This window comes from Sus scrofa, chromosome 12 (assembly GCF_000003025.6).
Source record: "Sus scrofa isolate TJ Tabasco breed Duroc chromosome 12, Sscrofa11.1, whole genome shotgun sequence".
Lineage (NCBI taxonomy): Eukaryota > Metazoa > Chordata > Mammalia > Artiodactyla > Suidae > Sus > Sus scrofa.
Genome location: NC_010454.4, coordinates 51,922,511 through 51,948,779, shown reverse-complemented (window position 1 = coordinate 51,948,779; position 26,269 = coordinate 51,922,511). Strand labels below are relative to the sequence as shown.

The 26,269-nt window shown below is 58.0% G+C and overlaps 3 protein-coding genes across 22 annotated transcripts in view; 1 reads left to right on the top strand and 2 right to left on the bottom strand.

Annotated features, from left to right (window-relative positions):
• Nucleotides 77–16,986, bottom strand: CAMTA2 (calmodulin binding transcription activator 2). Of its 19 annotated transcripts, none has more exons than XM_021067750.1 (23): nt 16,400–16,986; nt 15,008–15,102; nt 14,705–14,808; nt 13,223–13,290; nt 13,007–13,142; nt 12,359–12,430; nt 11,947–12,100; nt 11,476–11,610; nt 9,995–10,929; nt 9,199–9,325; nt 7,561–7,695; nt 5,850–5,965; nt 5,066–5,250; nt 4,715–4,793; nt 4,340–4,562; nt 3,864–4,165; nt 2,594–2,790; nt 2,033–2,216; nt 1,743–1,814; nt 1,607–1,627; nt 1,258–1,445; nt 1,025–1,099; nt 77–940 (listed from the first exon to the last, which is right to left on the bottom strand). In XM_021067750.1, the coding sequence occupies exons 2-23, from the start codon at nt 15,036–15,038 to the stop codon at nt 877–879; spliced, it is 3,603 nt and encodes a 1,200-aa protein (XP_020923409.1). In that variant the 5' UTR covers nt 15,039–15,102; nt 16,400–16,986; the 3' UTR covers nt 77–876. The 19 variants fall into 19 exon arrangements, with proteins under 19 accessions (XP_020923409.1, XP_013836709.1, XP_013836712.1 ...); XM_013981255.2 differs by having other exon boundaries at nt 12,359–12,445; nt 16,400–16,488; XM_013981258.2 differs by having other exon boundaries at nt 11,947–12,011; nt 16,400–16,439.
• INCA1 (inhibitor of CDK, cyclin A1 interacting protein 1) lies at nt 16,905–25,016 on the bottom strand. Of its 2 annotated transcripts, XM_013981261.2 has the most exons (7): nt 23,881–24,256; nt 22,091–22,178; nt 19,049–19,162; nt 18,770–18,809; nt 18,302–18,495; nt 17,690–17,855; nt 16,905–17,317 (listed from the first exon to the last, which is right to left on the bottom strand). In XM_013981261.2, the coding sequence occupies exons 1-7, from the start codon at nt 24,230–24,232 to the stop codon at nt 17,171–17,173; spliced, it is 1,101 nt and encodes a 366-aa protein (XP_013836715.1). In that variant the 5' UTR covers nt 24,233–24,256; the 3' UTR covers nt 16,905–17,170. The 2 variants fall into 2 exon arrangements, with proteins under 2 accessions (XP_013836715.1, XP_020923419.1); XM_021067760.1 differs by lacking the exon at nt 23,881–24,256 and adding an exon at nt 24,906–25,016 and having other exon boundaries at nt 17,316–17,855.
• Nucleotides 24,315–26,269, top strand: part of KIF1C (kinesin family member 1C) — a 24,704-nt gene continuing 22,749 nt past the window's right edge. Inside the window, 1 exon segment of the mRNA XM_021067761.1 lies at nt 24,315–24,545. The gene's annotated coding sequence lies outside the window, so the exon portion shown is untranslated.

Sequence of the window (26,269 nt, the reverse complement as noted above, 5' to 3'; positions counted from 1 at the left end):
GCGCAGCCTCCCAAGGGCGGAGGCCCCGCCCCGCCCCCCCCGCCCCCCACTCCCCGGTCAGACAGAGGCCGGAGGCTGGCTGGTGCAGCGATGTTTAATGGCAATTCGTAGAAACCAAGCCCATGCACAAGTAGAAAGTGCTCTCGTAGAGCCGGCTGAAGGCCCCCGCCGCGCCAGGAACCACAAGTCCGGCTGTGCAGCCCTCCCCGCGGCGCCTTAAATAGATTCTTCACTATACTCTGTATGTTACATTATGTACAAGCCCCCTCCCCTCGGGGACGGGGCAGGACTCCGCAACGCGTTCTTATATACACCCCTCCTTTGGCCCCGAGATCGGTGGCCGGAGTCGGTCGGGGTGACGGGGAAACACAGGGTCAGAAAAGGAGGGAACAGACGCAAACATGCGGAGTCGGGGTGGGGGCACAGTCAGCCCTGAAACACGAGGGGCGCGCGCGCAGTGAAGGCAGAGGTGGGACCGAGGCGGATACATTCAGAGACTCGTTGAACAAATAAATAAGGCAAGTCAGGAAGGGGCTGAGGTGGGTACAGGCGGGTTCGGAGATGTGGAGAAGGGGCAGGCAGGGCTCCGGAGGTCACAGCTGAAGATGCAGGTATGTGGGGCGTGGGTCTTCTGGAGCCGGGGACTCAAAGAGGGGGGCACGACCCGGAGGGAAGAGGAGAAGGAGCCGGGGGTGGGAGAGGGAGTTCAGCACTTCGGAGGGGGCGGGAGCGGAGACCGAGGATGGGCTCCTACAGAAGTGACGGGAAAGCTGCCAACGGGGGGTGGGGTGGGGGGGCTCCCCCTCCCCCAGAGAGCCCTCTCCCTGTTAAGACTGCAAGAAGCGGCCCCGGCTGATGAGAAAGGCGATGGAGAAGTCAGGTGGCCAGGCCGGGCTGGGGAAGCCCTTCCAGCTCCTGGTTCTGCTTCAATTCCCTCATCCTGCCGAGAGACAAGGAAGGAGTCAGGGGACACCGGCCGATCGGGAGGTGGGATGGGGGAGGCGGCAGGGCCAAATCGCAGCACCTGTGTCGGCAGCGCCGCAGGAATCTCATGATCTTCCGGGCTGCCTGGTCCTGCTTCTTGGTGAGAAAAGAGCCTCTGGTGGAAGAAAGAAGAGATGAAACCTCACACAACACGCGGGCATCCCCTGCCCTCTGCCCCTTAGGGACCCTGGCAGGGGAAGGGGGGGGCAGAATGATGGAGGGTATCCTTGGGCAGTGGGTATGGCCAGCAGGGGTGGAAAGCTAGGGCCATACTTGCTGCGGGCAGGCAGGGGGCCCGTGGGCCGGTGGGGAGGCCCTGGCCTGCGACGGTAGGAGCGGTAGTGCTGCTGGATGAGCACCGCTGCCCGGCGACTCTGCTGAAATCGCTTCTGTTCATAGTAGCTTCGGAACTTGCTCTGGATCAGGATGGCAGCCTGGGTCATCTTCTTATAGAGTGCAAACTGCAGGGGTGGGGAGGAGGGGAAGGGGCTGAAATGGAGGGACAGAGATCCAAGCCCCTGAGGGTCACCCCCAAGTTCAGTTGTTGCAAGTCTCTCTCTAATCCACACGGGAAAGCTGAATCATCACAGACAAGCTCACGCCCAGGTCTCATGCCTAATACCTTGAGTGCAATCCAGGTCAGCTTGTGGAAAGAGAAGGGGAGTTAGGGCTCCGGCAGCATTCTGGATGCTCTGGGCTGGAATGGGTGGGTGTGGGTGTGGGTTGGGGGGTGTGCTTTCAAGAGAGGATGGTCTCACCTGCTTGTACTTCCGGTAACAGCGCTGGATTACAGCTGCTGCTACCTCCTGCTGCTCCTTCAGCCGCCGGCCCTAAGGGGGGAGGAGAAGTCTCAACACCTGATCGCCCACCTTACAGACGTCTGACCTGTCCTTCCAACTTGCCTGGGGTCCCCTGGCCCTTCGCCCCATCCCAGGCCTGTCTGGGTGACTGTTGTCCTTCCAACATCCTGGGAACTCACAGTCTCCCCAACTGTTGAGAGGGGCAATGACTTGTGTAATTCGTCCCTTGAAACCCCCAGCCCCCTGACCTTGTACTTTCGGAAGGCTGTCTGGATGACTCGGGCCGCCTCATACAGTTCCCGCTGCTCGTGATCCGATAGTGTCAGCAGAGCAAAATCACTCTCCATCTTGCCACTGGCAGACGCCGAGAGAAACTCTGCCCAGGAAGGTGCTGGAGGGAGAGCCAGGCGACCCCGCTCCAAGGGCAGTTCGCTGCAGGGGAAAGGGAGCAAGGCTGTCATGGGGCAGCTCAACTCCCCCTTCTCCCACCTGGGGACTGCAGTGAAGGCAGAGCCCAGCAACCAGAGCTTGCAGACTGACTGCACAGCCCATCAGCCAGTTCCATCCCCTCCTCAAAGGCCCTGGGCCCTCAGCCAGGATGGAGCTTTGGCCACGGGGAAGTTTCCTCCCACCCCCACCCCCCCATGTTCCTTTGAAGAAGAATCTGGGAGTTCCTCGGTGGCCTAGTGCTTGGGGACTCGGCACTGTCACTGCTGTGGCTCCAGTTCTATCCTTGGTTGGGGAACTTCCACTTGCCACGGCGTGGCCAAAAAAGGAAGGACCTGGAGGCATTGTCCTGAGCTGGTCACCTGGGAGGGGCTGAGCTGGGGAAATGGTCCACATTCTCCAGGTAGCTAGCCAGCCAGGACATGGTTTCGCTGAGCCCCACAGCCCCCGTCCGCTCCCGCACTGGGGCTCCTGCCTCGAGCAGCCCCACGAAGTCCTCTCGTTTAATCCTCTCTGGTGTGGCTTCGATGATCTGCTTGGCCAGTGAGATCATGTCCACCTGGATGAAGGAGAAGCTGGGTGAGCCACCAGGGGCCCTGACTGCCAGCTGTGCTGTTCCTGCTCTGCCAAGGCTGAGGCATCCGTCAGTCCATGTCCTATCCTGTTCCTCCTTTCAGCACCAGACCATGCGGCCTCAGGGATGGCTGTCCCTGCTAACCCTGTCTTCCTCAGCCAGTGTTCCAGATTCATTTATATTCCTCGGGGTCCCACTCACAGGTACAGCTCTCTGTGTTGAGGTGTTGTGGAAAACAGGCCAGGAAGGGCATATGCCCCATGGGCATTCAGGAGCTGAACAGATGCAGGATGCACCCTTTCAGGCCGAATGCCCACTGTCCCACCCGGCCTAACCCACGACGGTTCCCAGGCTTGGTCATGCCTGCCACCCCTCCCCCTTTAGCTCTCCACCAATCAGCTCGGTCTTGCCAATCACATAAGACCCTATTGGATGGCTCCAGCCTTGCCTGCCTTTGCAGCAGCCCGCAGCAATTCCTGCTGGTCACACAAAGCAGCCCCCCTTGAGGAGTTTTCTGAATTTTTTTGTACTCTAGTGGTACCCAATTAAACCACTAGCTTCTCTAAAGCAGATACATCCCCAGGCCCTAGCAGAGAAGTACTCGCTGCTGCTACACGTGAAGATTCACTCACTCCTTCATCGATTCCACAAGACTCTTGGCTTCCACCGAGGGCAGGTCTCCTCCCACCCCAGATAATTGCCAGACACCTCCATCTTGCCGGCCTCTGCTCCCCACTCCTCCCAACTTCCTGCCGTCGCTCTTCTTCCCCAAGAGCCTTGTTCCTTCATGGATTAATGGTAACCCCTACAACTCAACGCTAACTGGAGGTACTCCTCAGAGTTTTTAACCTCTGAGGCCTCATAACTTCTGAGTGATGAGCTCTGACAGGAGCTAAGCGGAGGGTGACTTTGCTTCTCCCCAAATGAGGGTAAATGGCCCCTTCTTCCCAAACTGAGGCCAGACTCTGGTTCTGTTTCATGGAATGGCTGGCGTCACCTCCCCGGCCCACACCTCACTCTACTTCTAGCCCTCCTAATTGCATCAGTATCAGCAGTACCGGGATCACATCCACAGCCGCTGGGCCATCAGCTTCCTCTGGAGCAGCTCCGCCGTCTGGGGCTGGTGGGGGAGGAGGCGGAGAGGGTGGGGGCCCTTTGGGGTTGGTGGCTTCATAGTCCATGAGGAGCAGGGGGGCCTCTGGGGCACCAGAGGGGAGCTGGCCCGGGACCATCTCCATTGTAATCTCAGAGGCCGGCAGAGGAGCAGGGGGAGGACTCCCGTCCGGGGCACTAGAATAGGCTGATGTAACGGAGAAAGTGCCATCCGACAGCTCCGAAGGCGAGGAGACACTGCTCAGACCTGTGAGGGGGAAGCGGGTGAGGGCAGCAGGCGCCATCGCCGCAGCCCTGCCCTCAGTCTCCCTGGCCTGCTACTCCTCCCCCATCCCTACCTCCTCCGCTCGCCCTCTGCCTCCCACCCTCTGGCTTCCCTCTGGCCTGTCCTCCCACCCACACCCCCCTCTTAAGCCCTCACCAGTATCTGGGCTGGAGGAGGGTGGCGACAGGGCAAGTGGGGGCTCAGCGGAAGCTTCCTGTCTCTGCAGTTCCTCAAGGCAGCGGGCGAGGCGCACGTGACCCCGGGAATGAGCCACAGACAGGGGCAGGCGGCCCAGAGAGTCAGGAATGCTCAGCGCCTGTCTGTTCCAACGGAAAAGGAGCACGGCAGCCTCCAGGTGGCCCAGAGCACAAGCCCACATCTGAGGAGAGGCACAGGGAGGGGAGGACGGAGGGGGAGTGAGGCCTGGGCCTGGCCTCCCCACTCCTCTGCAGCCCTCGAAGGGTCTTCCCTTTGAAGAACTGTTGGCGTTTCTCGCTGCCCCATGTGCACGCAGGGACCCAGCATCCTCACCAGAGGAGTGCAAGAGAAATGGTCCACATTGAGCGGGTCAACCTCTTGCTCTAAGTCCAAGCTTCCGGTCTCCACACTCCTGGAGGGTTTGGGAGGGGACAACAGTACCCAGTCAGGGACACAGGGCGCCCGGCAGGAACTGCAGAATCGAAGGGACTGGGGAGCACTAAGGCCAGTGGGAGGCGCAGTCAGGGCGCCCCGTGACCGTAAGGAGGTCAGGAAGTCGGTGTCCTAAGTCGGGATAGGAACATTTCCCCGAGTGCACACCCTCCTCCAGCCCTTCTTCCTTCCCATAGTGACCTCGGCTCCGCTGGCAGGGCTCGAGGCCCTGCCCCACCCCGCCCAGCTCACCGCCACTGGCTCAGGGTCTCGATGAGGCGGGCGTAGCCCTGGGCGGCAGCCAGGTGCAGAAGGCTCATGCCCCGGAAGGGGCTTCCATGGGCCAGACGTTCAGGACCCCTCCAGGTGGAGCGTGGGATCATGCTCTCTACCAGGACCACCACGCGTGCCTCGAACCCGGGCCCCTGGCCTTCATCCTGCGGTGCACACACCCTTAGGTGGAGATCGGAGCCCTCGGGTGCCCTAGCCGGGCCTGGCCTGGGCCACCCACGCCTGTCCCACTGGCTTCCCGTTCTGCCCCCTCCCTGCACTTCCACCACCCGGAGCTCCACTGGCCCATCAGTCCCCCCAGCCCTGGTTCCTGGCAGCCCCACTCCTCGGCCGGCCTCCTCCCGCAGCCAGACCTCGCAGCTGCTTGCCTCCGCTGAGCCTTCGCTTGGGCTCAGATCAGCACCGTATCCACAGAGGGCTTCTCCCCCTCAGAACCCTGAGTCCTCTCCCAGCCTTCTCCCCTCAGAGACTCGGGACCCACAGAGCACAGAGCCCCAACTCCCCAGACCCCCTCCCCCACCCTCTCCTTCACCTCCACCCTTCTTCAGACCAGAAATAGTCTGAAACCTGTCGTGCCAAGATGGTGCCCAGAATAGCCAGTCTTGCCACGGGGCGGGGGTGGGAGCAGGGTGACGTCAGGGAGAAGGGAGGAGGACTGGCTGGGGACAGGCGAGCGGGCAGAGTCACACACCGCAGCCGCCTTCGATAGGAAGACCCGCCCCTGTTCCCCACCTCACAGAGGTACCTGAATTGGAGGCACGTCAGGACCCTGGCCTGGGGTCTGCCCCGCTGCCGCAATCTCTGCCATCCGCTTCTCCATCTGCTCCAGTCGCTCCAGGATGGACATCCGGAACTGGTTGTCTGAGGGGAGTGGGCATGGGAGGCTGAGTGGGCAGGGTCCTGAGGGTGCCCAGGACCCCCAGACTAGACCCTGTCCCAGGCTCTGGGTGGTAAAGACAACTATATCCTTTCCTCTTCTCCAAACAACAGCCCTCCACCCACCCACCTTCTGAATACAGCCCCCCGGGGCCAGTCCTCAAACTAAAGCTCCTCTAACTACCCGTCAACCTAGAACCTGAATCCAGAAGCAAGAACTGTGTCCTTCAAGACACAGAGACTGTAGGACTACCCACCCCCTGCCCCAGCATCGGGCCCGAGCTGCCCCAGGTCACACACAGGTGCTCACAGCCTCCTCTCAGGTGGACTGCTCCATTCCTTCTCGCCCCAGACACCACCCCTGTCCCCCACGTGGGGCTGAAGGACTCCAGGGTCCCTCTGCTGTTAACCACTGCCCCAAAGAGTTCAGACTGTGACCTGAAAAGCACTGCCCCCTCCTCGCAGCCCCCCGCAGCTGTCCACAAAGAGGATGGCGGGGAGGGAAGGTGACAGAGATGGATAGCCACGTCCATTCCTCCTCCTCCCCCACCCCATCACGAACACATCCCGAGCCATATCTGTCCCCTCCCGAGATCACACAAGGACAAGGAGGGGAGGCGGGAGGGGATCAAAGCCATGGGGAAACAGGCGCAGAGAGACAGGTGGAGGCTGGAGGTGTTCTGAGATGCCAAGACAGAAGAGCAGGAAGGTAGAGAGGGGATGGCGGAGAGGAGGCAGAAAGGGATGAGCAGAGACCCAGCTGTGATGAGAGAGAGCAGACGGGATAGACAAGCGGAAGGAGAGGAGAGAAAGCACGGAGGGGAGCTGGGGGACGTCCCAACAAGCAACAAGGAAGGAAGAGGAGACATTAAGACACAGGTCCAAGGAGAAATGGAGAGGAGAGGGAGGAAGGCGACCCCAGGAGAGATGGCAAAGCCCAGACCAGACAGGGACAGGAGGGGACGGAGATGGAGAAAAGCAAACCCAAGAAAGAAGCAGGTGCAGAGAGAAGCACTTCTCAAAGCCACAGGAGGGATAACCAGAAAAGGGACAAACACAGTTCTGGATTGAGACCCACAGACACACACACACACGTGCACACGTATGTACGTGCATCTCTGTGTTTGTGTGAGAGGAGATTAGAGGTGGCATATATGACTGAGCAACATTACAGTTGTCATCACCTACTTTGTGCTTTTCTGGATTTCAAATTTTCCTATAATAAACACCTATTTTTATAATTAGAGGGAAAAACAATAAGAAAGTCTGCATAGATGGTTGAGTCTATATACACATCCCTGCACGTCCCCTGGAAGTTGTTCTCTATCCTGTCACTGTCCCGCTCTTGGCCTCGCTTGCCTAGATCCCACCCTCTGGGATGCAGGGGACAGGACAAGTCCTGGGACAAAGACGGCTCCAAGATTTACAGGAAAGAGGAGGTGCGGTCACTCAGAAATGACCAGGAGCTCAGGAGCTGAGAAGAGTGGTAGAGTGGGGGCGAGGCAGTGGCCACCTGAGTCCTGAGGGCCTAGGAACACGCTGTGTCCAAAGGCTGTGCGGTCAGAGGGCTAGGTACTCACCGTCCAGTGACAACCAGTCAAGCTGAGTGCTAGGCAGTGACAGGAATCGGCGGGCTCGATACTCAAAGAGCACAGAGGCAGACAGGGGCCCCTCCCGCCCTGCCACCTGCAAAGACACCAGCCCAACCTCATGGGCTGGGGAGGGCGCGCATCAACGAGAGGGCTCCCCTTCCTGGGCTCCTTCTCTGGCCCCTTGTGCCAGGGCTGCAGGCGATCATTTCACATCTATCCCCTCTGCTCCCCTTGCTGTGGCCCCAGAGGCCCCCTGGCTTCAAGGAGGCTCAAGAGATGTCTATTCTCTTGGGAGTTCCCACTGTGGCACAGCACGTTAAGGATCTGGCGTTGTCTCTGCAGTGGCCTGGGTTCAATCTCTGGCCTGGTGTGGAGAGTTATGGACCTGGTGTTGTCGCAGCTGTGGTGTGGCTCGCAGCTATGGCTTGGATTCAACCCCCAGTCTGGTAACTTCCAGACGCTGAAGATGGGGCCGAAAAAAAGAGAGAGAAAGAGAGAGACCTGTTCCACTTTTTTTTTCCCCCCAAAATTTCCTATAATAAATACCTATCTTTATAATTAGAGGGAAAAATAAGAGAGGTTAAATACATGTTCAAGTCTGTATATACACTATACGCCTCTGTGTATCCCATGGGTGTTGCTTCATGTCCTGTCACTAAGATCGAGGGAAGGAATTAGCGGCTCACCAACAGGGTCTAGTCTAGAGAGAGCCGTGTCCCAGAGTCTCAGCATCTTTGGCCTTGAGAATGAAACCACAAGGCCCTGGCCCCAAGACTGAAGGCCGAGGCTCCCAATCCCTAGCGTCTCTGGCCTCCTCCGCTCTCCTGCTACCATCAAACGCACCATCAAACAGGGCCGCTGAGACCGAGGGAGGACACACACCGGGAGACAGCAAAGCCGTCGACCTGTCACTCTAGCGGTCCTTGGGGTCCCACAGCAACACTGCTGAGTGAAGGGCAAAGGGCAAAGTTGGTGGCAAAATGGCAGAGATGAGCCTTGGCAATGACAACGAGACAGCGCTGTCCAGCAGAACGTTCCTCAGTGACAGAGGCGCCCGGCCTCTGCACTGTCCAGTAGGGTAACGCTGGGCTCATGTGGCCACTGAGCAGCCAAAAGGTGGTGTAGCCGTGTGATGGAGGGAGGAGCTGCATTTTAAATTTTATTTAATTTTAATTCATTTCCTAGGCACGAGTGGCTAACGGCTACCACATTAGATGGAGCGGGTCTAGAAGCCAGTGTGCTTCAGTCCCAGGGCTGCTTGGAGGAGACCCACATCTCCCCCGTCTCGTTCTCCCCAGGCCTCGCTGGACTGGAGTCAGGGGCCCAGACAGACATGAGAGACCCCTTGAGTCAAATGCCTGACTTTACAGGCGAGGAGGCCAAGGACCGAAGAAAGACTTATCTAAGCTCACTGTCAGCTAAGAAGCAGATTTCTTAGACCAGAACCCAGACCTTCTGACACCTGAGGTCAGACTTAGCTGCCTGCTGGGGGACCATGGGGCTCAAGCCCCGCAGGACGAAGTCTTCGTACTTTCGGGAACAGCCCGACACATTTCTTCCCAGTGCCTCCTGGAAGTTCTAAGGGCCACATGCTAGACCCTCCCCTCCGGCTCCCAGTCCCCATACCGGGACAGTAGCAGCGTAAGACACCGGGCTGGACGAGCGAGGCTGGCACTGCGATGTGATCGAAGACACAGGAGTAATGCTCGGCGGCCTCCGTCCAAGGTCCTGTGATGAGCACCTTGACCCCACCCTGCAGGCAGAAATCAGAGCGCCCGGGGCCTGGAGCTCTCCGCTGGCTATGCGCTCGCTCCCTTGTTCCCTCGTTCATTCCTCCAGACCCCGAGACGGTCTGCTGTCCTCTGTGCACTCAGAGTTGGGGCTGTGGGGCTTGGGCAGAACCTAGTGAGGGGAGGTCGATCCCCCGCCCTCCTCCCCAACGCCCCTCTACCCGCATCTGCCCCAAACAGGAACCTACCACCTCCCCCAAGGCTACCGAGCCATTCGCAGATAGCCGCCCCTGGGAGGAAGCCCCTCTCTCAGGCTTCCCCCTGTGGTTCCTGCTCTCCCACCCCGGGGCTGCATAAAGCAGAACTTCCTCCATGCTGGATGCCGTCTTTCAGCTTCCCAAAGTTGGGAAGCGCGTCTCAGCTGTGTGTCCTCCACGCTGAGGGGCCACCATCCCACCCCACCCCACTCTGAAAGAGTCGCCAAGGGAATGATGTCCCCCAAGACACTTGGGGGACTCATGTCATCACAACTCACAGGTGCAAGGAGGGAGAAACTATGAAAACAGGACGGAAGCTACACTTAATGTAAAAACAAAGAGGTTGGGCAGAGAACTGAACAGCCTGGAAGAGAAGTCACAGACCCAGCGGGGTAAGAGGGGTGTGGGAGGGAGGAGAGAAGCCTGAGGACTCACCTCTGGGTAGGACCACTCTGGGGAGAAGTCTGTGATGGTGCTAAGAGCAGGAGAGAGCTGGGGGGCGGGGGCGGGGCCGCCAGGAGCTTCCTCGCTGATGAGTTCTCCCATGAGGTCAGGGAATGATGAGAGGCTGAAGGGCTCTAGCTCGCCGGCCCCACCAGCTCCTCCAAACAAGGCCTCCCCTCTTCCTACTCTGCCCGACGGCTCCAAGGGGGCAGGTGAGGGTGGGGGTGAAGGAGGGGGTGAAGGTACTGGTGGGGCAGCCCCCTGGGCCTTGAGATCCTCCCCACTGTCATCATCTTGAATGAAGAAGCAGTTTCCTCTTCTCCCGCCGGCTCTGGACTGTGGAGGGGAACCCCGAGTAGCCGCCTGGGGCTCCAGAGCAGCAGCGGGCTCAAGGGCAGGACAGGGGGTATGGGCAGCCTCTGCCTCCGGGAAGTCTGGGCTTACTCCCTGCCCCCCTCCATATGTCTGGCCCCTCTGTGGGCTGTTGAGAAAACGATCAGGGTCAAAGGCAGGGCTGGGAGGAGCTGGTGGGGCAGAGGGCTCAGAGCCTACAACCACAGCCAGGCTCATGGAAGGCCTAGGATCAGCCTGGGGAGCCAAGTGCCTGGTGGGGGTCAAGCCCCCGGTTCGCTGCTCCAGTCCTGTCAGGAGGAGGATAGCGGTGCCTCCCCTCGAAGAACCCCCTCGGGAGGTGGGAGGGCTAGGTCTGATCTCTAGGGGTTCCCCAAAGCCAGAAGAAGAGGAAGAAGAGGAGGAAGAAGAGGGGGAGGTATGTGCCTTGGGGAGCTCCGGGGGAAGTGGGGCTATCAGTGGAGGGGGCTCAGGGGGATGGGGGACAGAGGTCAGGGTTAAAGCTCGGGGCTCCACTTTGGGAGAGATGATGCGGTGTTTCGTGCTGCTGCACTTGTGGGTAAGGCTCCCAGAACCTGGAGTGGAAGGAGTGGCAGGGAGAGAAGGGATAAGACACATCTTTCCCAGCCTTCCCTTGCTGGAGGCTTTCATGCATTTCCTGAGATTTCATTAAGCACTGGAGATGTCATACTGCTTATGGCCACTGGGAGGCGGCAGAACTAGTTCTCCTCCCCCTCCCTCCCCTTGGTGGAGCACAGAAGTGGAGGATTGAGGGCTTGGGGGAGTAGCTCAGAGAAACAGGTAAAGGCAGAAAAAAAGACCAAAGAACAGAACCACCGGGGTACCAAATAAAAGAAACAAAGCCTGTGTGTTAAGTGGTAGAGCTGGGGTGGCCAGGAGTTGATAAAGGAAGCAAGCAGAATCAGAGCCCAGGATGCCAGGACTCAGTAACAGGAACTGGGTCAGGGTGCACCTGGATGGGAAGGCCTCTGCTCATCTGGCCCATCTTTCTGGGACATGTAAAAGACATGCAAATCAGCGTGCAAACCCTAGGGAGACAGATCTCCCCCTGGCCTAAGGGCAGCGCATCTAGGCGGGAGAAGAGCTCCCAGGTTACTAACCAAGGCCCCCACTGCAGAGACAGGCGTGGGTTCGGGGTGCAGGCTTGGTCGGGTGGGTGTCCAGGATCTGCTGCACCAGCTGCTCCACAGAGAACTCTTCCGTCCCGTTCCCACAGCTCCACTTGATGCCATGGACTAGGGGAGGGTTGAGGGGAAGTGCTGTGGGATCCCCACAAAATAGTCCCCAGAGAAACCTGGTGGCTGCTTCAAGCACTTGAGGTGCTCCAAGACTTCCGGCCAGGTGAATAAAGGCCAGCAGCCTCAAGACTGCTCCTGCCTGGAGCTCACAGCTGCCTTCCACATTCCAACGCCTTAGACCACAACAGGGACCCTGGTACCCCCATCCGCACCCCCAGCCCCACCCAGGAAAGAACCCTCTTGGCTTGGGGGGCAATGGTCACCCCATAGGCTCCCGGGAGGCCCCTCTCCTGCCTCTCCTGTGAGGGTGCTGTCCTGGCCCTGCTGCCTTACACATGGGCTTCAGCTGTCCCAACAGCTCCTCCCGGGACCACTTCAGCCACTCTCGACGATCGCTGCTGATGGAACAAAAGATGGGGCTGCAGCCCTTTCCACAATCCTCCAGGGCTGGGACGTTCAGGTAGTGCACAAGGACGATGTCGGGGTTCTGAGAGCACAAGAGCACACGGAGGCCATGGCATCCTGATGTCCAGCGGCTCCGCCTCCTAGTCCTCTCTTTCTTCCTGGGCACCCCCAACCTCATCCCCCGATTCCGGCTCTCTCCACCCCAAACCCTTTTCTCTTCTTCCAGGCTCCTTTCCCCACCCAGAACCTAGTCATCCCTCCACCTCATTCTTTTTTTCAGGCCGCCATGTCCCTCAAAGAGCCAGGAAGACTCTGGCTCCCTGAGCGCTTCTGTCCTTACCTGGAGCAGCCAGTAGCAGCGCCGATGGAATGTGGGGACGATGGAAGAGTGAACGTAGCAGCCATAGAGACACTGCCAGGAGACAGGCTGGGGTGGGGGAGGGCTAGTCTGCTCCCCAACTCTTCCTCTGTTCAGTCCCTTTGCAGGAATCCCCCTCTTTCCAACAGTTCCTTTTTAACCCTCCCCCGCCCCCAGCTTTTCCCCACACCTTTCAAATCCCAGGATCATGAGTCAGGCCAGACAGGGGCAAAGCAAGCGCGGGCCAAGGCCTCACATGAGGACCAGGTCTGAGGAATGGGACTCTCCAGAGATCGGAGGGCAGGGCAAGAACGGATCCGAGATGAGGAGCAAAGATGTGAGGGAAGAGACACCTGTGCTTAGAGGTTCGGGCTGGACCCTTGCAGGAACTTGGAGAAAAGTGAGGGGATTGGGCATCTGTGTCCTCCAGAGGGAGGCACGGCCGCGGTCCTGAAGAAAAGGGTCATGGAGAGGATGGGAAGCAGAGAGCGGGCCCAGCAGCTGGCTAGCTGATCCAAAGTGAGTGGAAAGGAAGCAGTGACTGGGAGGGTGCTAGGCAGAGGATGTGCCCCAGCCCAGCTAAGGGTGGAGAAGGGGCGCCGGGGCAGGTGAGCTGGAGGCCTCGCTTACCTCCATGCCCTGGACCTTCAGCTTCATGTGGTCCTCTCGGGTGGTCTTCCCGTCTTTCCGCTTCTTCCAGAGGTAACCATCCTTCCGGTATTTCACCTTCTTGCGGTTGTAGAGGATAATGGAGCCATTCTGAGGCCTGAGGAGGACGCGTTGGTCTCGTGCTCTGTGAACAGAACCAGGATCCCTACCAGCCCCCACCTTTGCCAACTCTCTCACCTTGTCTTGGGGGCACAGGATAGCCACTCATCATGCTTCTCGAAGGTGATCAAGTAGGATGCAATCTCCTGCAGGAGAGGAGGCACTCAGGTTTGCGTCCCCTTCCCCAAGTCTCAGCCTGGCCTCTCGGTCATCCCCTCAAGTCTCACTCTACGCTGCATTCCAGCAGCTCGTCGGGGACGTGGCCCAGTATCTGGACCCAGCAAGGCCCACCGCCCTCCCAAGCATCCCAGGTTGTTCCGTCTCAGGCAAAAGTCTAACCTTCTCTTCCTTCCTTCTCTCTCAACCTGCAGGCCGGGTCCAAGGTCTCTGTCATCCATTCTTCACGCGGCATAGCTATTTTACCCTTGCTAAGTCCCATTTTTGTGCCATTTCCTGGCTCAAAAAATGTCAATGGTTTGATACTGCCAGGAACTCCAGACTTCTCAACCTGAAGCCAAGGTTTTTCCAGACCAAGGATCTTCATTCCCACTATTTCCCTGAACTGCATCTATCATTCCATGGTCAGACCGGCCCACCAACTCCTCTGAACGTGCCCTGGGCAGCTACCTGAATACGAGTGCCCTACAGGCCTGAAATGCCACGTGCACATTTCTCTGAGCCCACAAAGCCTAGCCATCCTGTAGACCGAATCCCTTCCCAGATCTCCAGGAAGCGCCTCTGAGGACCCAGCCCTTCCTGCATTTACAAAGATCATACACACATGCTCTTTTGCTGACAGTTCTCCTCTCATTAAATAGTCAAATCCATCATGACCAACCACAAGTACACACAAAGCACCGTGTGTGGGGGGCGTACAGAGGTGTGTGCCCTCCAGAAGGAGCCCCCATCAGTGGTACTTACAGAGCAGGGGCTAACTAGTCAGTTTCCTAACCTACACCTCGAGGATAGCAGCAGCACCGGCTCTACAACGTCTTTGGAGAACTGAATGAGATAATGCATGTCAAATGCTTAGCATAGTGCCTCGTTTGTAGGAAATACTTCCTTTTTTTTTTTTTTTTTTTTTTGTCTTTTTGCTATTTCTTGGGCCACTCCCGTGGCATATGGAGGTTCCCAGGCTAGGGGTCGAATCGGAGCTGTAGCCACCGGCCTACGCCAGAGCCACAGCAACGTGGGATCCGAGCCGCATCTGCAACCTACACCACAGCTCATGGCAACGCCGGATCATTAACCCACTGAGCAAGGGCAGGGACCGAACCCGCAACCTCATGGTTCCTAGTCAGGTTCGTTAACCACTGCGCCATGACGGGAACTCTGGAAATACTTTCTAAGTGGTAGATATTATTCTTACACAGGTGAACATGCCAAAGAGAAGCCAGTTCTCACAAGACATAGGTCTTTATACCTCTCCTATGATCCCCAAAGCGCCGAGAACAGTACCCTGAAATTGAGAGTGTCAGCAGGCACAGGAAGACCCCCATTCATGCTCCTCCAGCCCACCAGGCCCTCCGAGGCCCTAATCTCCCAGGCTCCCGAGAAAACCTCGTTTGTGTTCCACCGGAGCCGCTCTGGAGGCAGCAGCGGACAGCGAGGAAGACACTCCAGCAGCTTCTTGGGGAGAAAGATCTTCAGGTGGTGGCTGTTCTCTAGAGGGAATTAGAAGGGAGAGCTTCGTGTGCTGCCCTGACAGCCCTGTGACAGCCCAGGGGACAGGGGCCGAACCCAGAGCACTGGGGGAAGTAAGACGATGACAAGGAGTGCAGGGATCCAAGAATCAGAAGATCACCACCACTCCAGGAGGAAAAAAGGCTGTGCCCAAACTGGGAACCTGGACTGTGAACTCACCAGCAACCTCGGTGGTGTCCTTGGTATTCATGGTGAGGGCTCCAGGGGGCAAGATCACCCCCGGCCAGAAGGGCCGGGGGGAGGGGGAGTCTGTGCTGAGAAGGGAGAGAACAAGGTCATGGCAGAAGCCCCCACGCTAATGGATGAGAATGAGGTGGGAGATGGGTACAGAACTGGGTCATGATATCTGGGAAAGATAAGGAAGAGAGAGGAAGCGGTTGGACTGTGATGACAGAGTACAGCCGGGAATGGAGGAGAGGGACAGCCCAGCCATGGGCCAGTAACGAACACGAGCGGGGAGACACGACAGGACAGAGCCGTCAGGAAGAGACCGGCCCGGTGGGGGAGGGGAGAGAAGGCCGGCGGGGCTGGCGCGTTTCAGAGGCCCTACAGCCTGGGCTCTTGTGAGGCTGGGGCTGCGATGGGGTCAGGTCCTGGGGCTGGGACTCAGAGCATCCGGTCCTTGGAGAATGGTCTGACAAATAAGAGCCTGGATGCTGGGGGCAGGGCAGGAGATCTAAGTCCGGGTAGAGAGCTAGGCCTTAGAAGACACACCCTGAGTTCCTTCTCTATTTGATTTTTCCAAGGGGAAGGGCAGATCTGCTAACTGATTATAATCCACACCCTCTCCTCCAGGCTGGTCAGGGCCTGGGAGAAACGGAGCTACACACCCAGGACCCAGCCTCCCACCCTCAGGACAACCCATCCTCCACCCTGAGACAGACCGCCCTCTCCTCTCCTATCCCTCCGCACCTCTCTCCCCAAAGCCTCTGCTTCCCTTGGCCTCCAGGCCTACCCTACCCCATCTACCACTCTGGCTCCAGCCTGGGCCCCCACCCTTCTGGGGGAACAGATGGAAGCTGGAGGATGCTCTCGGCGCGGGCTCCGCCAGGTGTCCGGGGATGGAGAGGGGGCAAGAGGCCCGTCCGAGCTCGGCTGTGTGCAGCCGAGCCTGGGTTGGGTAAGGACTCCGCCCCAGGGCGCAGGTGCGAAGTCCGGGCTAGGCAGCCAGCCAGGGTGCGGAGCGGGCCGGGGGCTGCCCCTCGCGGCGGTGCGGTGGTCCCCAGGGACGCTCCGAGGTGGGAGGGTCCCGTCTCCCGCCCGCACGTCGGGATGTCCTGGAGGAGCTGCGGCGCGGAGTCCGCGGGTGCACGGCGAGCGAGGGGCAGTGCGGGTGCGGGGGTCCCCGGGACGGTCCGGCCCGGCCGGTCCGCCTCGGGGCCCTGCGCCGAGCGGCGCCCCCTGGCGCGGGGGAGGAGGACGGAAGCGGGGAGTCGGGGCGAACCCGGCGGAGGGCCAGTGGTCCCCGGCGCGGTGCGCCACGTCCCGGCCGGCGGAGCTGCGCCCCCTGGCGCGGGGGCGGAGAGGCGGGCGAGAAGCCCTGGCTCTTACCTCCCGGGGTCCCGCGGGTGACGGCGGCAGCGGCCATTCTACCCCACACCGACCCCCCCCCAGCGCCGGCTGACAGCGGCGTCCGACGTCACTGCGCACGGGGCGGGGCCTCCCAATTAAGGGGCTGAGGGTCGCGACTGGAACCTGGGGTCAGCGGCACACGTGGGGCTCTGGGTGGGGCGCCAGCCCGAGGCCCTCGGCTTCCAGGGCCCCGAGCCAGGCCGAGGGACGGACTGCCGGGCAGTCCCAGGAGGGGCAGCCGTGCCGAGGGGCGGGATGCCGGGGTCCCGGAGGCGGAAGCTCGGCGACTGACGTGACCTCGGCCGGGGAAGTGGGGCGCGGGCGGCCGGCAGCGCTGCTGGGCGGGGAACGCAGGAGCGGGGCAGGACTTCATTTGGGGATCCAGCCCTTCATTTGAGCGGGGTTCCCTGCGAAGGCGAAAGGAGCCCCCCTCCCCACGAGCCTCTCCATCACTGCTCGGCGGAAAGAAAGACAACTCAAGGGCTCAACTTGCTGGGTTTTGGTAACAGAACAGAGAAGAGCGCACAGGGGCAGGGAGCCGGCTTGGGGGACGCTGGGGAGCTCCTGTGAGAGGGGCGGGGCGGGCTGGAAGCCAGGGGGCTGTCTGCGCCTAGTCCAGAGGATGGGAGAGGAGGGTGGGGGGCCAAGGAGAAGGGGAAGGCCTGGACGTCGGAAATGCCGGAGATTCCAGCGCCGAGAACTCGTCTTGGGCCCGAGGCACGCCCGCACCTTGGGGTGGACGGCTTCTCCTTACTCCTCAGACCACAGCTCCATCCCCCAGCGACTGCAAACGGGGTCCCTACTGGCTGTGGCGGTGCTGAAGGAGGCCAGAGAACTCAGCCCCCTGGAGAGACAAGACCTCTCCTGGCCCAGGGGACTCCAGGGAGACCAAAGCAGCTGTACGGATGACAAAGATAACGAGAGAATCAAAAAGAAGTCTCTCTGCAGATTTCCTAGTCCCCAAACCCACCCTCAGCCCCCAGTCTCCGGCTCTTAGCTACTTTATTTTTCATTTTACTTTATTTTTATGCCACGCCCGAAGCATGCAGAAGTTCCTGGGCCAGGGATAGAACCTGCGCCACAGCAGCGACCCGAGTCACAGCAGTGACAATGCTGGATCCTTAAGTCACTGTACCGCAGGGGGCCAACCTTTATTTTTGTTCCTCTCAAATCCATCTGTCCAGTGCGGTTCTTGGCTTCTGCTGTCTCTCCATATAAGACATCCACGTCCCCTCCACGCCCCCGCCCCAAGTCCCTCTTCAGCCCTACCTGGGCCCTGCCAGGACTGAGGAGGTCGTCCTCTTCCCTTGGGGAGTTTGCCCTCTCCTCCTCCGGATCAGGGTGTCGCCGGGTGCTGGGTTGTCCACAGCCGTCTTCATCCAGCCCCAGCGGCTCAGGTGCAGCCCCAGAGCTGCCCCACTGGGCTTTCTTCAGTCTATGGAGACTTTAGGTTTAGGAAAGAGGTGCCTGGAAGCCAGGCTCCTGCCTCTCCGTTCTTCATCCTTTCTGCCCTGAAAGCCTCCCTGCTGGCACCAGGGGTGTTGTCTCCACTCCCAAATTTCTGCTCCCCTCAGACTGGAGTATTTTCAGTCCAGGGGCTCAGATGTACCCCCTAGCTCCCCACTAGCCTCTAGTTCTAGGGCGTGCTTTCCTTTCTTCAGTGGCCTGAGTGCCACCCCCTCCAGCTCTTAGGGCTCATCCCCCATCCCTGAGTTCCCTCCTCCTTCCCATATTATGAAACTGCTGCTTCAGTCCTACCGAGACCATGGCTCATTCCCAGACAACCTCCAATTCCTTCAAAGTTCTCCACCTTTTCCTTAGTTCAAACCATCCTGTACCCATACCCTATCTGCCTCCCAGAGCCCAGACATCTGTCCTTACTCATTGATGATTCTCTGTCGCCTCCTTAGATCCTCCAGGTGATAAGTGACAGCCCTCACTCGGGCTGGGATGCTCCCAGATCCCTGCTGCATTCCTGCCAAATGTTGCCTCCTTCTCTTTCTTCTGCAGAGCATCTCCGGGGGTGGGAGCCCCTCAGGGGGGTACAGGCCAAGCTGGGAGCAACCAGTGACTCTCTGTGCCAGAAAATGAGGAAAAGGAGCTAGAAGGCAAAACTGAATCTCTCAGGGGAGCTGGGACAGAAAGAGGGGGTCAGGGGTCTTGGGAAACCCAAGTCATGAAAATGCACCTGTGATCTGGAAAACATAACTGATTCTTAGAAAGGAGGGCCGGGTTAGTGCACTGGCTGGGGGATGCCACAGGGAAGGGGTAATAAGGACCGCCCGGGATAGGATGGCAGTGGGTGCAATTTTAACCGAAACACGTCAAAGGGCAGAAAGTTTGTCACACCAGCAAGGGTGGGGTGTACGGTTCCTCCATCCAAGTGGGCCTGTGAAGCACAAAAAAAGGGGGCTAAGAGCAGAGATAATACTCCCATCCATATCGCTTCTCTAATGACCCCTCCCAACCACCTCCCTGGCATTAGGAGCCACAATGTCCATCAGCCAGCGGGATGATTATCCCCTAACTAGTGCTTATTGCTACTGTAAGGCTTTACGGTAGTTTAAGATGGTACAGCCTCCCCGCCTCACTTCCACTTGGTCCCCGTTTTTCTCCATTCATACCAACCTGGGCTTTTGACTAAGGTTCTCCCAGAAGGTGTTTCCATAATGCCGGGGTGTCAGTCTGAGGCTCTGGGAAGGCAAGCTGGGGGGTGGCGATCGGCTGACCACCCTGGAACACCTGATGTGAGGACAAGGTAGGCTTGGGTCTTGCTTTTCCCTTAGAGCATCTACTCATGCCAGGAATTTAGGGGTCTTATCTTACCATGGGACCTTACGGCCGCCCAAGCTCCCTCGGGCCATGTCCCTTATCCATTTAAGCTGAGGACGGTGGCAAGGCCTTTGCTTTGAGAGGCGATTGGAGCTAGAGTGAGGGTCCATTAGCAATTGTTTGAACTTCAGATCTCGCTGACTCTCAAGCTCTGACACCTCACAACCAGAGAACATCTTATTTAGCAAGCAGGGCTCTTAAAGAGGAAGGTCCGAGTACTTAGGTGATGTGACAGGTTCCTTTTAGTCAATGCAAGGCTCCAGGAGAGCAGAACCTCTGTTCACCCCTGCCTTATCTCCCCTTCTCAGAAATACGAATATCCTTTTGGTACAGAGGGATGTGCAAAGCTGTTTGAGAACAGTTCTCGTCACTTCCAAAATCCCCAGACCGAATGATGTTTGGTGCCCTGGGGCTTAGGCCTGGGCCCTTTATCTTTTTCATCTCCATCCCTCCTTAGGTGATCTCACCCAGGTCCATGACTTTAAATACCACCGATGTTCTGACGAACCCAAATCTATATTTTCAGCTCGGGCTCCTCCCCTGGACTCCAGACTGACAGGTTCAACTGCCCCCACAACGCCTCCTCCTTAGCCTTCCCCATCTTGCTGAAAGTCACTCCAAATGCCCAGTTGCTAGAGCAAAACATACACTCAAATTTGACCACTCCTCACCATTTCTGCTCCCCCCATCGTATTCCAGCTCATCTTCCCCTGTCTAGACCACTGCAATTGCCTCATACTCTTGTCCCTCTTCCAAATGAATCCCCCAACAATCTATCCTGCATAGAGCAGTGTGAGTTGTATTTTATAAACGATTATGTGAAATGAGTTCCCATTTAAGGTTTAAAGTAGTCGGAGTAGCAAGAAACTGAAGGGGTGTATCAAAAAGATTATCCACATACTGATACTTTTTGCAGCTGCTAAAAAGGATAGTCTGGGTTCCTGATTACTATTTTCTCTACTTCTGCAATTGTTTGAAATTTTTCATAACAAAAAGTTGCAGGAAAAAAAAAAGTCTACTCATGTCATTCCTTTGCTTAGAAACTTCCACTGATTTCTACTGTGCTTAGAATAGTATTCAAACTTTTTTTTTCTTTTTCATTTTTGGCCACCCTGCAGCATATGGAGTTCCTGGGCCAGGGATCAGATCTGAGCCATAATTGCTACCTAAGTGGCAACGCTGGGTCCTTAACCCACTATGCCAGGGTGGGGATCGAACCTGTGACCCAGTGCTCCCAGATGCTGCCAATCCCATTGTGCGGCAATGGAACTCCTCAAACTCTCTTCAATGGCTTATAACATCCTATATGATCCGGCCTCTGCCTGTCTGAGGCACTGCACCTTTCCCTTGATCATTGTTTCAGTTTCACTGACTTGCTTCCTGCTCCAAAAAGGTAGTAAACTTGTTGCCAGGCTAGGGGTTGAACCGGAGCTATAATCCTAGCCCTACGTCATAGCACAGCAATGCCAGGGCCGAGCCTCATCCTTCATCTGCAACCTACACCGCAGCTCACGGCAACACTGGATCCTTAACCCACTGAGCGTGGCCAGGGATCGGACCTGCATCCTCATGGATAACAGTTGGGTTCTTAATCTGCTGATCCACAAAAGGAACGCCTATTTTTTGTACTTTTTTAAGCTACTATATCTTCTAACCCCTGTTTATATTTTTGTTGTTGTTGTCTTTTTTTTTTTTTTTTTATTTTTAAGGCTGCACCCGCATGGAAGTTCCCAGGCTAGGGGTCAAATTGGAGCCACAGCCACAGCAACATGGGACCTGAGCCGTGTCTGCAACCTACACCACAGCTCACGGCAATGCCAGCTCCTTAATCCACTGAACGAGGCCAGGGATTGAACCCACATCCTCATGTATCCCAGTGGGGTTCCTTACCGCAGAGCCACCATAGGAACTCTTTTTTTTAAATGGCCATACCCGACGTATATGGAAGTTCCTGGGCCAGGGAGTGAATCCGAGTCACAGCTGCAAACTACACCACAGGAGCAGGACCATTAGATCCTTTAACCACTGTGGTAGGTGGGGGATCAAACCTGCATCTCCCCATCAACCTCAGCCACTGCAGTTGGATTCTCTTGTTTGCTTTTCTTTTCTAGGGCTGCATCTGTAGCATAGGGAAGTTCCTGGGCTAGGGGTCAAATCAGAGCTTCAGGTGCCAGCCTATGCCATAGCCACGGCAATGCCAGATCCGAGCTGTGACCTATGCCACAGCTTGCTGCAACACCGGATCCTAGACCCACAGAGCAAGGCCAGGGATCAAATCCGCATCCTCACAGACACTATGCCGTGTTCTTAACCCGCTGAGCCACGACGACAAGTCCTATAGTTGGATTCATAACCCACTGTACCACAGCAGGAAATCCTACCCCCTGGTCCTTATCAGACTGGCTCCTTTTTATTTTTAAGATCTCAAGTCAAAGCCATCTCTTCCTCCTCTTTCACATGAATCACTGTATATACATATAAACTTGTGGCTCCAAGACATTCTACTTTCCATTATATCGTACATCTTATTTCTCCATGTACTTACCACTATTTGAAATCATATTTTTTTGCACACACGTTCTATCTTTTCCCTCTATAATTCAAGTTCGATGAGCAGAACCCCTATCTTTTTAATTGCTGAGTCCCCAATGCGTAATACGGTGCCTAGACCATTATAGTGTTCAAACACTATTTGCTGAATAAACTAATACATCACCAATCCTCTGAGACTAGGTACTGAGCTTCTTGTTCCTTACTTCCTACTCCTCTTGGAGGAGAACCCAGGTATGTAATCTTCCCTCCATATGGGGCCTCCCCCTCTGGGTGGGAATGACTCACTTGGCAAAGGGGATAAGGTTGTCTCCATCTTCCTGTATTTGCATGACTGGACTGGGCTGGGTGGCTGGACTGAGTCTTCTCACTGCCACTGGGAGGATAATGGAAAATGAATCATACATTCATATAATGGTTGTAGGGATAAAACCTGGAACAGATCTAGAGATTGTAAATAAGATGTACGGGTCCAGGAAAAAAAAAAAAAAAAAGGAAAGAGAGCTGAAAAGGTATTTCTTTCTTTCTTTCTTTCTTTTTTTTTTGTCTTTTCTAGGGCCGAGCCCTCGGCACATGGAGGTTCCCTGGCTAGGGGTCCAAGCAGAGCTGTAGCCGTCAGCCTACGCCACAGCCACAGCAACGCAGGATCCAAGCCACGTCTGCAACCTACACCACAGTTCACGGCAATGCCGGATCCTTAATCCACTGAGCAAGGCCAGGGATCGAACCTACAACCTCATGGTTCCTAGTTGGATTTGTTAACCACTGAGCCACAACGGGAACTCCTGAAAAGGTATTTCAAGAGCTGACAGTTCTATTAGCTGAGCATACAAGTTGAAGACGACAAACACAGGAAATGTGGATGTGGTAAAAGATAAAAGAGAAAATAAAATTTTTCTGAAGCCAAACATGTAGATTAAGTGACGTCTACAGATGGCAGCTGACTAGCTTAACTGACAATATGGGGTGGTGAAATGAAAAAGGATGACAAGTGCACTAGATGGGGCAGAGGCATTTGGGGTAGTTGGTACAGAATTGGTGGTTGGGTCAGTTAGAGAATCAAGGGTTGTAAAATAAACCAGGTATGAGGAGTTAACGAAAGGCAGGTGTGGACAGAGTGGTCAATTGGTGACAGGGAAGGAGGGGGCAGGTGGGACTGTCTATGGGTGAGGAAGGTGAGCAGAGAGGTCAGTTGCACAGAGCCAGATTTTGAGGCGATCAAAGATGGCCTGCCAGCCAGTCAAGGTGGGCAGAAAAAGCAGTTAGAAGGCTAGATGCATTAGGAGAGTGCCTGTAGGCAGCATAAAGGTTAGAATACTGGAAACTGGTGGCAGTGAATAAGAATTTATCCAGAAGAAACTAAGGATGGGCTAAGAAAGCAATTAGGTGAGGTGAGATAATGAGAGAGAAGCATTTAGGACTGAGGTGGGGAATGCCATAATGAAAGTTGGGCTGAAAAGGCGGGTGGCGTCTGAATGGGATATCTTGAGCCAGAGTGAAGAAGCTGAACTAGGCGGCAGGTGGTAGGTAGCTAAGGGGCGTTCAGACCTCAGGTAATTGGGTCTAGTTGGGTACCACAGATCTAACAGGAGGATCCGCCTCAGGAAGTTAGACTGAGGACTAGACAGTTGACCCGGGTGGAGGGGGTGCGGGGCAGCTGAGTCTGGGACGGCAACCTGAGCCTGAGGGGGCAGATGAGGACCAGAGAGGTCCTGCGTGGGCCAGAGCCGTGGTGGGGAGTGGGTGGCCCTGCCTGAAGGGAAGGCCAGGCCAGAGACGGCTCAGGGGGCCCCTGGCAGGTGGACTGGGGCGTGGGGAGCAGCAAAGCCTAGGACACGGGGGGGGGGCTGTGCAGTCCATGCGGCCCCAGGTGGTGGGCCCGCGCCTGAGGGACTCTCTGCGGGGGCCAGGCTGGGTCGCTAGGGGTGGCCTGGGCCTGAGAGGGCACCCAGGCCTGAGGGGGCGGCTTGGGCCCGAGAGGGCGCCACGGGCCTGAGGGGCCTGTCAATCGTGAGGGCCAGGCAGAGACGAAGCGCCCGGGTGGCCGTGCCGCCGCTGAGTACACTTGGCCCCGGCACCTGAGGCAGCGGCGCGGCGAATTCTAGAACGATACGCCGGGCGCGGGGGAGGAGCGAGGCGGTGACTGGAGATGAGGGCGGAGCCGGTCAGCGGCGCGCGCCTGGGGGCGGGGCCTGCGCCGAACCACCTCCTGGGTGGGGCCCGGAGGGAGGTTCCGCCCCCTTTGCGCGCCTCCGACGGCGGCGGCGTGCGCGGGTCCGGGGCCTGGGTGCCCTGCGGGGTTCGACCCCACATTTCCCGGCTCCTCGGGTGCTGGCCACCCTCCAGCGTACTGGCATCCTGCTCGCCCTTCCGCGTCCGCAACTCAGTTTTCCCATCTCCGCCCGGTGGGCCCCGCGATCTCGAGGGCATTGCCCCTTTAACAGCATTCCGAGTCACTCCCAGACCCTCCTCGGGACGGCGCGCGCGCGCGGGCGCGCGCCCCCTGTCCCCCGCCCCTCGCTCCCGCCCCAGCTCGCGCTGCCCGGGCGGGCGCCGGCCGCTGGCGCCGCTACTGCTGTCGCCCCCGGGGCGTGAGTCCGCCGCCCACCGCCCGGGGACCCGGCGAGGGGCGGGGGCAGCCCCGAACCGGCCCCGGATCACCTCCGCTCCCCTTTCACGCTTCCCGGAAAGTTTGTTCCCTTTGCATTCTCCCCAGCCTCTTGGGGAGCCCCGCCGCGACGAGGTGAGAGTTGGGGGGGGCGAGGGAGGGGACACCCGCGAAGGAATGTGCGGAGCTGGGGGGCGGGGAGCCGGGGTCCCGGTTTGCACTACCCGGCGGGGGCCGGCTGGCCGCGAGAGCTTGGATCATGTGCTGTTTGTCCCGCGGAGGCGCAGAGAGGTGCCAGGCCCGGGGCGGCCGTCGGTTGGCTGGACAGGAGGACAGGGTCCTCATGGCCGCCCGGAAAGGCCGGGAGGGGGGGGGCTCTGTGTGAAACCTGCTGGCCGGGTAAGGTGCAGGTGGCCCGAGGCCCCCCCTTTCTGGTCACTCGGCCTCACTCCAGCCGGGACTTCTCCCTGTACCCCACTGCGCCTTTACACTCACCGGCCGAACCCTGTACCTCTGCCTTAGTCCTTAATCCGCCGTCCTCCAGCAGTGCTACCCCTTTCCCTGCCCCATTAGCCGCGCGGGCGGCACCATTGCGTGTCCCCATCAGTGTCCCTTCCCTCTCCTGGTCAGGGTCTGGGGGTCAGGGCTGTTCTTCCTGAGAAGGCCTCTTTGGTTTCCACTACTCCCTTCCTGTCCTGGGACAGACCAGCTCTCCCACCCCTCCCATGCCCTGGCCAGGAAGGCTGGTGAGGTGAGGCTCAGTATGACAAGGGTTTGAGGTCCTTTGGGACCACAGAAGGGGGCCCAGCATCCCTGATCTCTCTTCCCAACCCTCCACCCTGCTGTCCGTGGGCGTGGGCTGCTCAGCCTCTCCTCCCAGGGTGTGGGCACCCGATCACCCACATTCCTGGGCTCTAGCCTGGCACCTTCCCCAGCCCAGTGGACGCCATAGCACTAGCCCCAGGCTGGAGCTGGGACTGCCTGCTTTCCTTCATTCTTTCTTCCGGGGATCCTCAGGTGCCCTCCCTCCCATAAACCGTAGGTATCCTGGATCCCGCAACCGAGGAGCCCTGGGGCTTGGTTGGATGCTTACAGGATGACCCCACCCTCCCCTGCCCATTGTGCTGGATCCTGAGGAGGAAGTGCTGGGGGCTGGGCAAGGGGTTTGGGGCTTGCAGGCAGGCCCTGTGGATCCCAGTTCTGGGCTGTCCCTCTAGCCTGTGGACTTTGCCCCTTAGCAGTCTTGCCCTCTCTGTGGAGGTTTGGGGCCCTCGGTGCGAGCTGGTGTCTCCTTCTCCTTGGCTGGCCCTGTGGGGGAATTTTGAGGCAGGTCCTGTGCTTGGGGTTTTCTCTCATCTGCTTTCTCTTCTGGGCTCCCAGTTTGTGCTTTTTCCCTTCCCGTTGAACACTTCTGTGTTTGCTGTCCTCTTCGTCGCCCCTTCTTTCTTTCCTAGCATGACCTCTGTCTTGCCTTCTCTCTTGTCTCTCCCGTTTTCTTGGTGTCTGGGACTTTTGGCCCCTCCTCTTCCCGCTTCCCACCACCCTCAGTGTCTCGGCCCATGTGTCCCTCTCTCTGAATTGCCCTCTGTCCAGCCTCTCTCTCTCTCTCTCTTCTCTATCTGAACGGTCAGTGCACTTGTGAGTGACGAGGAATAAAAATATCACCCTCCCTGCCCTTGGATCCACATGGCATTTGGCTGCTGCAGAGGGCAGCTATCCTTACCTTTGCGAACATACCCCCTGCCCGTTGCCCTCCAACCCTGGAAGCCCAGGCACACCTCTGGAGCCACAGGTGCCTCCTAACCGCTCTTCCCCCACAACCAGGGTTTCCCCCACAGCCTCAGCTGGCGTGGCCAGGC